An 11,651-nucleotide genomic window follows, 5' to 3' on the forward strand; every position below is an offset into this window, starting at 1 on the left:
GACGGACGGGGCTGGGATTTTGGATGTTTTCGGGGTGGTTGGAGGAAAAGCGGAGGATCATGAGGGATTTGACCCCGGCTCGGTTGCCCCACCCGTCCCGTTTCCTCCTCGGCTCCTCCCTCCTCGCCTCGCAACAACTCGTGAAGCCCCAGCGGCCGCGGCACGGCGGTCGGCCTCTCTCGTCTGCCCGCATCGATGCGGGCATGCGGCCGGACGGGCGCGCGCGTCGTGGTTGCGCCCGCCGATGGTGTGCGTCCTTGTTCCTTGTCCCACCCAACCTGACTCGCCGACCGGTGGGCCCGGACAGCACATTTATCGGTGCATGGTGGCATGGGCGGGACGGACGCAGCCAAGTCTTAGCACGAGCACGGAGCACGACATGTCCCGCGTGTTATTGTAATTGTAGGTACTTGTACTATGCAAATGACATTATACACGATGTAATCGTACGTGGCTAAAATATTTTTTGCGAAAGGATGTCCAGCTTAGTGGTCAGAGCACCTCGATTTTACTCAGTAGGTCTGAGTTCGACTCCCGTGGAAGCGAACTAAACAGGTTTAAATAAAAAGTTATAAAAAAATAGGTAGGATTTCCCTGCTGACTTCGGTAAAAAAATCTACATACGAGGAAGGCAGGCTAAAAGATATTCTTACTCTAAGATGCTAAAAAGGGCATATGAGATTTTCTTTTTTTATTTTTTTTTTGCAAAAGGGACATCTGATCTTGTCAATCCTGAGAAAACGATTGTTCATGAAATGGGCACTGCCCATTCACTTCTACTCATAAACCAAGCTCAAACATTGCGTGTTCTCATAGTATATGATACAATTTACTAAACAAAACATTCCAACTTTAGAAAGGAGGACACCCTGCAACTCTTTTAATGCTTGGCAGCAAAGAGGGCATTGTAATCTTTCCAGTAACCACTAAGGAATACATCAAGGCTTAACCCTTTTAAAGACAAAAATGCAAGTAAATCACTCACCACCTATTCAAGCAACCGAAAAGAGTTGGTGTCGCCAACTGGTTTACTATACGAGTTGTGGCTGAGCTTTCCTGACCATGCGAAGGGAGAAGGTTTGATGGTGAAATATACTAAGAATCAACCAATCATTGGGAGAGGTGTAAATGCTGAGAGGAATGTGATGAAAGTAGCGCTTGCTCATTCCTACCATTTTGTAGCAAGCATATGAGGGACCGCACTGAATAACCAACTGACTTTTTCTTATTTCTTCTCTATTTCTTTTTTACTATCCTTAATATCTGCATTTTGGCTTTGACGGAAAGCATACCGACAAATGTAAGGGAGCGCCGTAGAGATAATTTCAAGATATATGCATGTTTTTGGGAAAAAATGATGCATATATGATTCCAGCACATCTCTAGTGACTAGATTACATATCCAATTTTGTTTTTGTTAAGATATTGTGACTTACCATTCATGTACGGCCCAACAATAATAGTGGCCATATTTTCTTGTGGTGGAAGATTTCACCATATCCGCCTAAGCTATTTGTTGACTTTTCTGTTAAAAGTTACGATTGTTAGTGATCTCAACATATCATAATGGCTTGTTTACACCCATTTTTTCTTTATTCAATATATTATGACGCACTGTGTCTGCACAAGCTAATATTCTCCATACTTTCTTGTGGGTGCTATTAAGTGTGAGGATACCGCGGAGATGATTTCATCGTATCTGCATGAGTTGTTGTTGATTTTTCTCTCTTCAAGATATTATCATTCAATGTGTCTGCATAAGTTGTTGTTGCCCATGTTTCTTGTGGGCGTTGTGTCTATTAATAAGTGTGGGAGGATACCATGGTGATGATTCCAACATATATCTACATAAGTTGTTGTTAAATTACCTCAATATTTCTAAAGTGACTTGTTTATATACATTTATTGTTTGTGCTTAATTATGATACTATGACTTATCATATCTGCACGCGCTAACGTTGCATGTATTTTCTCGTGGGACATGCATTTGCAACAAGTGTACGGGAAGTATTACATAGATGATTTTCAGATGTACCCCTTTTAACATTTTGAAACTCAAGTGCACACCCTCTCTCTCTCTTTTTTCAGAATAGCAACATGTTTCTTTGTACTGTTGTTATTGGTCGTTAGTATGCCAAACCATCACACCATTGGTACAACTTAGCCTGAGTTACTCTCTCTTTATAGTTTTACGATGTTAATGGGTATAGAAAAGCATCCACTTACTTATGAATTCCAGCTCATTACGATAGGCAAGCTTTTGTTTTGGCCTAGAAAAAAAATGCCTATACACTCGACCGAGCATTATACTATAGTAGAATGCATAGATGGTAATAGCAGCAGGCAATCCATTTCATACACCCGTAAATATCAATGATGGCCACTAAAGCGGAATATAGAGACCAGATTAGACGCACATTTTTGTTTATGCGAAGATATCAGGACTTACCATTCATATACGAGCCAACAATGGTGGCCATTTTTTCATGGTCAAAGATTTCATCATATCTACATGAGCTATATTATTGATTTTTTTCATTAAAATAATAACAATGGGTGATCCCAACATATCTGTAGTGATCTACTTACACCTAATTTTTCATCGTATCTACATAATTATGGTACTGTGACTCATCATGTCCGCACGAGCTAATGTTGCACGTGTTTTCTTATGGGAGATGCATTGGCAAGTGTAGGGGGGTATTACGGAGATGATTTCAGATGCACCCTTTTAGAACTCATCGTGCACAACTTTTTTTTCCCAAAGAACAATGTGTCCCTTTGTATTGTTGCTATTGGTCGTTTGGTATGCCAAACCACCGCACAATTGGTACAACTTATTAGCCCGTGTTACTTTCTCGTTATAGTTTTACGATGTTAATGGGTATAGAAAAGCCACCCACTTGCTTCTGAATTCTAGCTCGTTAAGATAGGCAAGCTTTTGTTCTCGCGCGAAAATGCTTGTACACTCAACCAAGCACTAAACTATTGTAGCATGCGTACATGGTAACAGCAGTGGGGTACTAGGGGTGGTAATGGGTACTATAATTTAACTTAGCAAATTTAAGAATTGAGCTCACTAAAAGTCGGGCTGAAATACTATATGATTTTGAACTAAAAAAATATATGACTGAGTTGGATTGTGAAGGAGGTATAAGAGCGATGATCAATTACCACCCCTACATATACCCACAAATATCAAGGGTGACCACCAAACCGAAAATAGTAGTCACCGGCACTTTCTTTTCGATGATTTAATTGTTGGGGAAAAAATCATCGGACTCTAGTCTGCCCACGCAATAAGGATGTCTGGTCGAAATGAAGACCACGTGGTCTTGAAAATTAGGTGGTGAATATATCAACGTTATGACCTTAATTTACCTCGCTAACTAATTTAATTTGCTGGTACTACTACGCCATTCAGCAATCAGCACCATGTATATGTTGTACAAGCCGTGAAAAAAATGAACACCGCATGCGTGTGCCCGCACAACTGCATTGCAAGATGCTTCACTTGATTGGCAGATTCCCCTGTCCCTGCCGGAAACAGAAAATAACTGAAGAAGAAGAGCACGTACGAGTATACGCGTGCAGTGTCTCGCAGTGGCAAGGGGAGGTGGCGACCGCTGTCGGGGCCGTGCCTGTCTACTCTGGTACTCTGCCATGGCCGCCCTCCGTTGCTACTCCCTCCATCCCAAAATAAACACACATCTTACTTCCTGAGTAGTGATTTTTAAATTTGACTAAGAATATATAAAATAGTATTAACATTTGTATCTCCAAATAAATTTTCTAAAGTATACTGATATACATCATAAATAATAATACATTTTTTATAATTTTTTATCAAACTTAAAAAATTTAACTTCTCTGTGAGATGGGTTTATTTTGGGACTGAGAGTTCATGGCTGTCAGCGGAGGACCAGTGGATTCGGGGGACGTACAGCGCACATGTTTCTGCAGTCTGCACCAGTGCTCGCGTCCTCTTCGACCACCTCCGAATTATCTCCCGTTCGGCCGTTCGGAAAACTCTTCGATCACTGTTGGATCGAGGAGAGTTTTCACGGGGCTTTTTCGCCGAGGCGGCCGTTGCATGTCACCTTCGTCCTCGATCGAGTACATTTCCGCCGCGGGCACCTCTGCGTGCCTGCGTGCTGTCACCTGCCGTGGCTCGCTGTCGATGCAAGTAAAAGTTTCTCTCTTGTTGATGCATGGGGTCCAGGTCCAGGCCAATGCATGCATGCGTCGTGTCGTGGCCGGCCATGTACTGCCATACGAAAGTATGTTGGAGAGAGGGCCAGAGGGGGCTTCTAGTTATAGCTATTGGGACTTTGTTCAAATGTGGCAAGGCCAGCCAACAAGGGAAAGGAGGGCTCGCCTGCTCTCAGCAGTGCGGATCCGAATCATGCCATGAACGAAAAGTTGGGTTTGGGTCCCAGGCTCCCCAGCAGCAGCAAAAGAGAGCCTCAGCCCTCAGGTGGTGATCGATCGAACACGCGGCAGCTAGCTACAGCGACTCGGCGTCGGCCGCTAGAGCTCTTCCGCCCTCCCGCGGGTCGCTAGAGCCTCAGGTCTCCCATTGCACGTCGCTGTACATACCTTAGCTTTATTTCGTCGACGACGACCACCGTACCCCGGCGGCCCTCCACTTGCGCTGGCCTTCCGTTCACCGGACCACCGAGCTACGCGTACCAGCAGCAGCACGAGCTGAGCTTTTCTTTTGTTTTGTGCGCAGCTCTTCTACGACCATTCTCTGCTACCTAGTGCGTGCTCGGGTGGAATAGTATTCCTCTCACTTTTGCCCTGCGGATAGCTCCTGATGAATAGTACCCTGAGGTTGACATCAGTTTTGTGTTATCAAATATTAATCCATAGCTACAGAAACTGCCAATACCCACCCAACCAGTAGTTTGTACATATGTACACTAGTACCTATATACGGTCATAAATACTTAATGTTTTTTATACTATCACGTCAAATTTGTAAAACTTTGACTATCGTAGCTTCTAAGATATTTACTTTAGAATTCTGAAAAAAAAATCACACATGCAGATTTATTCCCAAGAATACTTCCATATGTAATCTCAAAAAAAAACAATTTATTTTACATTCTAGCCTAAAATATATGGCGACAGTAAACAATATTTGAGGCCGTGACACGTGAAAAAAAAGATGCTAGAATCTTTCAACCAGAGGGAGTAAAACACGCGGAATACTTGAAGGCATCCATTTTTAGATGCACGTGGTGCCAATACCCACCCAATGTGTATGATCTTTGCAGATGCGTAGCCAGCAACGTCGCCTTCACGCCCATCAACCATGCATGCCTAAAAATGGATGGTCCCTTGCGCTAGTTGCGTCCCCTCTACTCCATGAGCTATAGTCTAACATGGGTTGGCGTGTTATCGTTTAAGTTCGACAAGGTTTAGCATCTCTCGATTCGAAGTAGTTGCTTCATAGGCTAGATCAACGTACGTCTAGCTGTTCCCATCAAGGCCCTTTTTTTTTAATCGATTAAGGTCAAAATTACCTTCAAGGATAGAAAAAAGATCACACCTCGATTAGCTTTTGCTTAGCAACGATATACCATCTCAGGTCCGTAATAGATGACAATTTAGAACGGCCAATTAGCTTGCTTCTAGTTCAAAACTCCTGTCGAAAACGTCATATATTACCGGAGGGAGTATAACCCCTTATTTACTTCACCCCCAACTCCCAACTTTGGCACTATACAAAAAGAAGATTCCCCATCACATCAAACTTGCGGTACATGCATGGAGTACTAAATGTAGATAAAATTAAAAACTAATTGCACAATTTTGTTGTACTTTGCGAGACGAATCTTTTGAGCCTAATTAGTCAATGTTTGGATAATAATTTACAAATACAAACGAAACGCTACAGTGTGGTACAGTACAGTAATTTGGCACCTCCCAATTTGGCCAACTAAACAAGGTCTAAGTCAGCACGAAAAAATTAAAATTAAACAGAAATAACAAACGGTATATTACTTTATTTTTCTCTCCAATCTAATCATGGCACTTGTCCATGAGATAGTCGTGTGCCCCTAATCCGCAACTTAAATAAATTTTGATTTATATATATCTTTTGGTGCCTTCAGATAACGCTAGTCAATCATTCAAATCAAAGCCATGTACTTTTCGCACATATCAGCATGTAGCAAGCACCAAAAGCAGCGACTAATCCGAGACACGCCAAAGTCAAAGTCCGGTCAACAAAACAAAAAGGTATGTTTATTGGGCTATTTTATATAGGAGTATATATAAGGGCCTGTTTTCTTCCACCCATCTAAAATTTAGATGCTAAAATTTAGCAACTTTGAGCTGCTAAATTGGAAAACAGTCTTGCTAAACTTGCTAAAGTTGAGTTGCTAAAGTTTAGATCTTTAGCAAGTTTTGGGTTGCTAAAACTTGCTAAAAGGTGGGCTGGACACCTTCTACCCCTCATTATTGTCTGGCAGTCCCGCACTCCCGCACGCATACCCCTCCCGCACTCTGCATCCACCCGCACTCCCGCACGCCCGCCTCCTCTTCTCTTCGCATCCGCCCCCTTCCTGCCCCGCATCGAGCGCCGCCGCCGCAACCGCATCCACCCCCGCCGCCGCCACGCATCCGCCGCCTCCGCCACGCATCGACCGCCGCCGGCTCCTGGGGTCGAGCCCCACCGCCGCCCTAGCCGCGACGCATCCACCGCCGCCCTAGCCGCGCCGCATCCACCGCCGCCGCCGCAACGCATCCACCGGCGCTGCCCATACAATCTCCCGCCGCCGCCTCCAATAGTCTAGCTCCACCGCCGCCGGCTCCTGGAGTCCACTGCCGCCGCCGCCCCCCGGAGTCCAGGACCGCCGCCACCCCCGGAGTCCAGGGCCGCCGCCGCCTGCTGCTGGAGGCCGCCCTATCTTCCCCCTCCCCCCACTCCAACTCCAGATCCGCCATCCCATCGTCCCCCTCCCCCCACTCCCACCCCGGATCCGCCATCCTCGCCGACACAACTCCCGGATCCGCCATACTCGCCGCCCCTGCTCCATCCCCATCCTCACCGCAACCTCCAACTCCCCTTACCCCATCCCCACCGCAACAGCTCCGAGCAATGGCCGGATACCGTGATTGGTCGCAGGGTGCTTCATCCTCGGCGGCCCCTTCGTTCCCTATTCCTGCGCCCATTCCCGATCCAGAGGAGTTGGAGTTCATGTCCCAGGGCCCGTCGCGCGCTCGGGCGGCTCCATCTCTCTCGGCTGGGAGGGTCAACATGCAGGATCTTGATCTGAACTCCCAGGACGAGTCCTTCCCCTACCTCGATGAATACACTGACATCCTGGAGTCTGGAAGAGGACGCGGCGATGGTGTTAGGATCGGCTCGTTTCAACCTCCCCGTCAGACCGATGGTGGTGTTCCAATCGCCCGGGGAAGGGCTGGCACCGCACGTGGTGGCCGCCGTGGCCGGGGAAGGCGCCGTACTGCTTCACCTTCGCCGCCTTCAGGTAAAGACCTACTGAATTGGTTGTATGGTTTGATGATTTGCAAGCTTTGCGGTTCTGAGTGTTGTGATCTTACATATTCAGATGCAAGTCCTCCTATCCGGCAACATCTTCGGGGGAGATTGGGACGAGGCGCAGCCTCTGCTGCCTATTCTGCATCCATGAACACAGAGGATGTTGAACAATTGGACGAGGAATCTGGGGAGGATCATCATGTAAGCATCCTGTCCTCACTGTGCAGTGTGCATCTCCATGTTTTAGTGAATTGTATTTATGTTTTTCATTTTCTGGTAGAACAAATGTCATAGAGCAAACTGGAGCGAATTAAACACAGGAATTTTTTGCGAATTAGCTGTGGAACAAATCCGTATAGGAAATGCAACAGGTGGGGTGGTCAATTCTAGAGGTTTCAAGGAAATAGCTGCCAAATTTGCGGAGAGGACCACCATCAGGCATGAACCGAAGCAATTCAGAAATAGGTGGGATCAATGCAAGAAATTATATGAATTTTACGTTTTCGCGATGAAACAATCAGGATTAGGTAGGAAAAATAATGGAGCCATTTCAGCAAGTAAAGCCTGGTGGGATAAATACTGCAAGGTAGTTTTTTTTTGTTGTTTGTGATAATTTCTTTTAGTTTTGTGCCTGGAGTACATATAGTTTCTGAATTCCTGTGTCATTCGCTTGCAGTATCCAGAATGCCGTAAATTTAGCAAGTTTCTACCTCACTATCTTGAGCTGCTGTATGAGATGTACCACAAAAATGTAGTTGATGGATCAACTACAACCATACCAGGAGATGTGGATGAAGAGAGGCAGGAGGTACCTGAAGAAGAGGACTTCCAATTTGATGTGGATGACTACCCTGAACAGAGCCCTATGAGCCCTATGAGTAATGGCAGCAAGAAAAGGAGTACCAGTACAGCTGATACAGCATCAAGCCCTCAAAAGAAGAGTAAAAGTCCTTTTTTCAAGATGTTCAAGGGCCTCATAGACACTATGCATGAGGGGATCTCTGAAGATAACACTACCATGAGGGTGAAGATGGAGTTGCAGTTGAAGCAGAGGGAAATGGAACTGCAACAACAACTGAAGCAGAAGGAGCTGGAGTTGGAATTTAGAAGGCATTCTCATGACAAAGAAGAAGATGAGTACAAAGCAAGCCTTCTATTGGCACAGGAGTGTGGAGCATCAGAAGAGTCAGAAGAGTACTTTTTTGCTATGGAGTTGTTTAGGGATAGATTTAACAGGGTAGCTTTTGGCACACTATCGACAAAGGAACTTAGGTTCAAATGGTTGCAAACTAAGTGTGGGAAGACCTTTGGTCGCCCATGAATTGTAGGCCACATCAAGTAGCTGTCATGTTGTGTTGCTAGTGATGTTAGAACTTTTGTGTGAACTATGATTTGTGGTTTGTGTGGACAATTTGTTGAGAACTATGAATCTGTCATGTTGTGGTTGTAGTCATATTAGAGCTTTTAATAAATTGATCTTGTGATTTGTGGCTGTTTAGTTGACATCAATTTCATGGCTGCCTTGTTCAGAACTTTTAATCACAATTTGTGTGTACTATGACATGGCTGATTTGTGGACTATTTCATTGTATGTACAGGTTGATCTGTTTGACTATGTTGATGACTGGTTTCAGAAGAGGAAAAGGATAAGAAGAGAATTTGTTGCATTGGGTGCTTTCCTCGGTATGTACTATTATGCCACACATTTGAATAGATCAGAATATAGAGTACCAACAGAATCAGGATATGAATGGGTTATCAAAACTTTAGGAAATAGAACATCTTGTCACAACATGTTCAGGATGAATAGGAATGTTTTTGATAGGCTTCATAATGTCCTTGTACAGTCTTATGGATTAAAGTCTACTAGGAGAATGACATCAGTAGAGTCTTTAGCTTTATTCCTGTGGATGTGTGGTGCCCCCCAAAGCATGAGGCAAGCCGAAGACCGTTTTGTTAGGTCTACTTGCACAATTAGTAGGAAGTTCAACAAAGTATTACACAGCATTTGCAAACTAGCAGGGGATATCATTAGACCAGTTGACCCAACATTCAGTACTGTGCATCCGAAGTTGAGGTCAGCACGGTTCTCTCCATACTTTGACAATTGCATTGGGGCTATAGATGGGACACACGTGCCTGTTGTTGTGCCAGCAGATAAGGCTGTCCAACATACGGGACGACATGGGTACACTAGTCAGAATGTGTTAGCCATATGTGACTTCGACATGAGATTTACCTTTGTCGTCGCGGGATGGCCTGGATCGGTTCATGACATGAGAGTCTTCAAAGATGCATTGGACAAGTATGGCGATAAATTTCCACACCCCCCTGAAGGTACTTCCTTCATCTATGAACTATCTGCACGTAGTACTTTTGATGTTTGTGGATATATGTAACACGAAAATTGTTGATGTGCAGGGAAGTTTTATCTTGTCGACTCTGGATACGCAAACCGTATTGGGTATCTTGCCCCGTACAAGGGTACGAAATATCATCTACCAGAATTTCGAGCCGGACGAATTCCCAGAGGTAAAAAGGAGCATTTCAATTATGCACATTCATCATTAAGAAATGTCATCGAGAGGTCATTTGGGGTGTTGAAGAACAAATGGCGTATTCTGCGCGATTTACCATCTTATCCAATGGCAAAGCAAAGTCAAATAATTATTGCTTGCATGGCAATTCATAATTTCATTAGAGAGAGTGCTATTGGTGATGTTGATTTTGATAATGCGGATGATGAAGAAAACGATGCTACACCTTCTGAAGGACCATCATCTCAAGCAAATGAAGGTGCTACCCAACATGAATATGAAGATCAAAGCATGAACCAGTTTCGGGATTGGATAGCCGATGGATTGTTCAATAGGTCATAGGATCCTTTACTTTTTTTGTTGTAATAATGTAAATTTTGGGATGCCACAATAATTTTTTGATTCAATAAAAAAAAAATAGTTGCCAGCATCGTGGCATTCCATTTTATTGATCGACGCAACGTTAGTAGGAACGGCGCTAGAATGGAACAAATGGGCAGGAAGGTGCATCATGACAGGAAAGAAATGGCGCCAGGAAAGAAATGGCGCCAAGGAAATCCTGGCGCCAAGAGCAGTTCAACCGGACAGAAGAATGGCGCCAGGGAGGAGGGAGAAAAAATGGCGCCAGGGAGGAGTGAGATGAGAGAGAAAGAAGGGTAGCAATCATTAGGGGCAAACATGTCTTTAACCTTCTCATTCAATGCCTTTTAGCAAGTGGAAGAAAACAGGTTTGGCTAAACTTTAGATGCTAAACTTTAGCAACTTTTAGCATCTAAAGTTTAGCAACTGCAAGAAAACAGGCCCTAAATCTAATAAAGAGCCATGAGATTTTTTTTTAATTTGTGTACTCAATGATCGATAAGCGTGGCACTCGAGGCCGTACGGCATCCAAGGGATGAGACAAAAAGGCTCGCACACGAAATCCACCCATGAGGTTGAGTTGTTCAAGGAACAGCATGCTGCTGAGTGTTCCACGAGTGCGTTCTCTTTATTATAGGAAGTACAAAAAATACTTTGAATTTGTCACTAACCGTACTTGATTCTGATAATATTATATTATACTACTACACTACTAGGAGTAATTAATTTGATTAGATGAATCGCATGCTCTGGAAGACAATGCGTATATTTACGCGAGATCAAAGAAACAGAATGCTCCCTCGGATGCGTTTAGAAATATAGGTTGTTTTAGCTTGGTTATAAGTCAAAATTCTTCAATTTCCATCAAATTTATAGAAAATACACCATCATTTAAACTTGGTCAAAATTTGACTTACGATAAAACTAAAATACACCAATGCATGAGATTTGGCAGCCTTAAATTGTACTCCCCCTTTCCAAATTGTATGTCGTTTTGGCTTTTCTAGATTCATAGATATTATTGTGCATTTAGATATAGTGTGTGTTTAGATGTATAATAATATTTATGAACTTAGAAAAGACAAAACGACCTACAATTTGGACCGAAAGGAGTAGTTAATTACATTTAGACAAATGGCAGCCTTGAATTGTTCGGGAAATGCTTCGTGTACTGGGAGGACAATAGAGCTCTTAGTCTTTTTCTAGACCGTCCTACGGACGGAGTTCAGCAGTGTACGCCA

The 11,651-nt window shown here is 44.0% G+C and overlaps 1 protein-coding gene across 3 annotated transcripts; it reads left to right on the top strand.

The window, feature by feature from the left end:
• The first annotated feature begins 6,504 nt into the window (after positions 1 to 6,504).
• Positions 6,505 to 10,496, top strand: LOC101781701 (L10-interacting MYB domain-containing protein-like). Of its 3 annotated transcripts, none has more exons than XM_004961005.4 (4): positions 6,505 to 7,502; positions 7,584 to 7,714; positions 9,112 to 9,850; positions 9,935 to 10,496. In XM_004961005.4, exons 1-4 carry the CDS (start codon positions 7,112 to 7,114, stop codon positions 10,390 to 10,392), a joined length of 1,719 nt encoding a protein of 572 aa, XP_004961062.1. In that variant the 5' UTR covers positions 6,505 to 7,111; the 3' UTR covers positions 10,393 to 10,496. The 3 variants fall into 3 exon arrangements, with proteins under 3 accessions (XP_004961062.1, XP_004961063.1, XP_004961066.1); XM_004961006.3 differs by lacking the exons at positions 9,112 to 9,850; positions 9,935 to 10,496 and adding exons at positions 7,794 to 8,099; positions 8,190 to 9,016 and having other exon boundaries at positions 6,509 to 7,502; XM_004961009.4 differs by lacking the exons at positions 9,112 to 9,850; positions 9,935 to 10,496 and adding an exon at positions 8,190 to 9,016 and having other exon boundaries at positions 6,509 to 7,502.
• Positions 10,497 to 11,651: the final 1,155 nt, after the last annotated feature.

The sequence above is a fragment of the Setaria italica genome, chromosome III, assembly GCF_000263155.2.
Source record: "Setaria italica strain Yugu1 chromosome III, Setaria_italica_v2.0, whole genome shotgun sequence".
Taxonomy (NCBI): Eukaryota; Viridiplantae; Streptophyta; class Magnoliopsida; order Poales; family Poaceae; genus Setaria; species Setaria italica.

Coding starts and splice junctions, on each gene's coding strand:
- LOC101781701 (XM_004961005.4), top strand. CDS start 7,112: ATGGCCGGATACCGTGATTGGTCGCAGGGTGCTTCATCCTCGGCGGCC. Junction 7,715..9,111: donor AATCTGGGGAGGATCATCAT/GTAAGCATCCTG, acceptor TTGTATGTACAG/GTTGATCTGTTTGACTATGT. Junction 9,851..9,934: donor ATTTCCACACCCCCCTGAAG/GTACTTCCTTCA, acceptor GTTGATGTGCAG/GGAAGTTTTATCTTGTCGAC.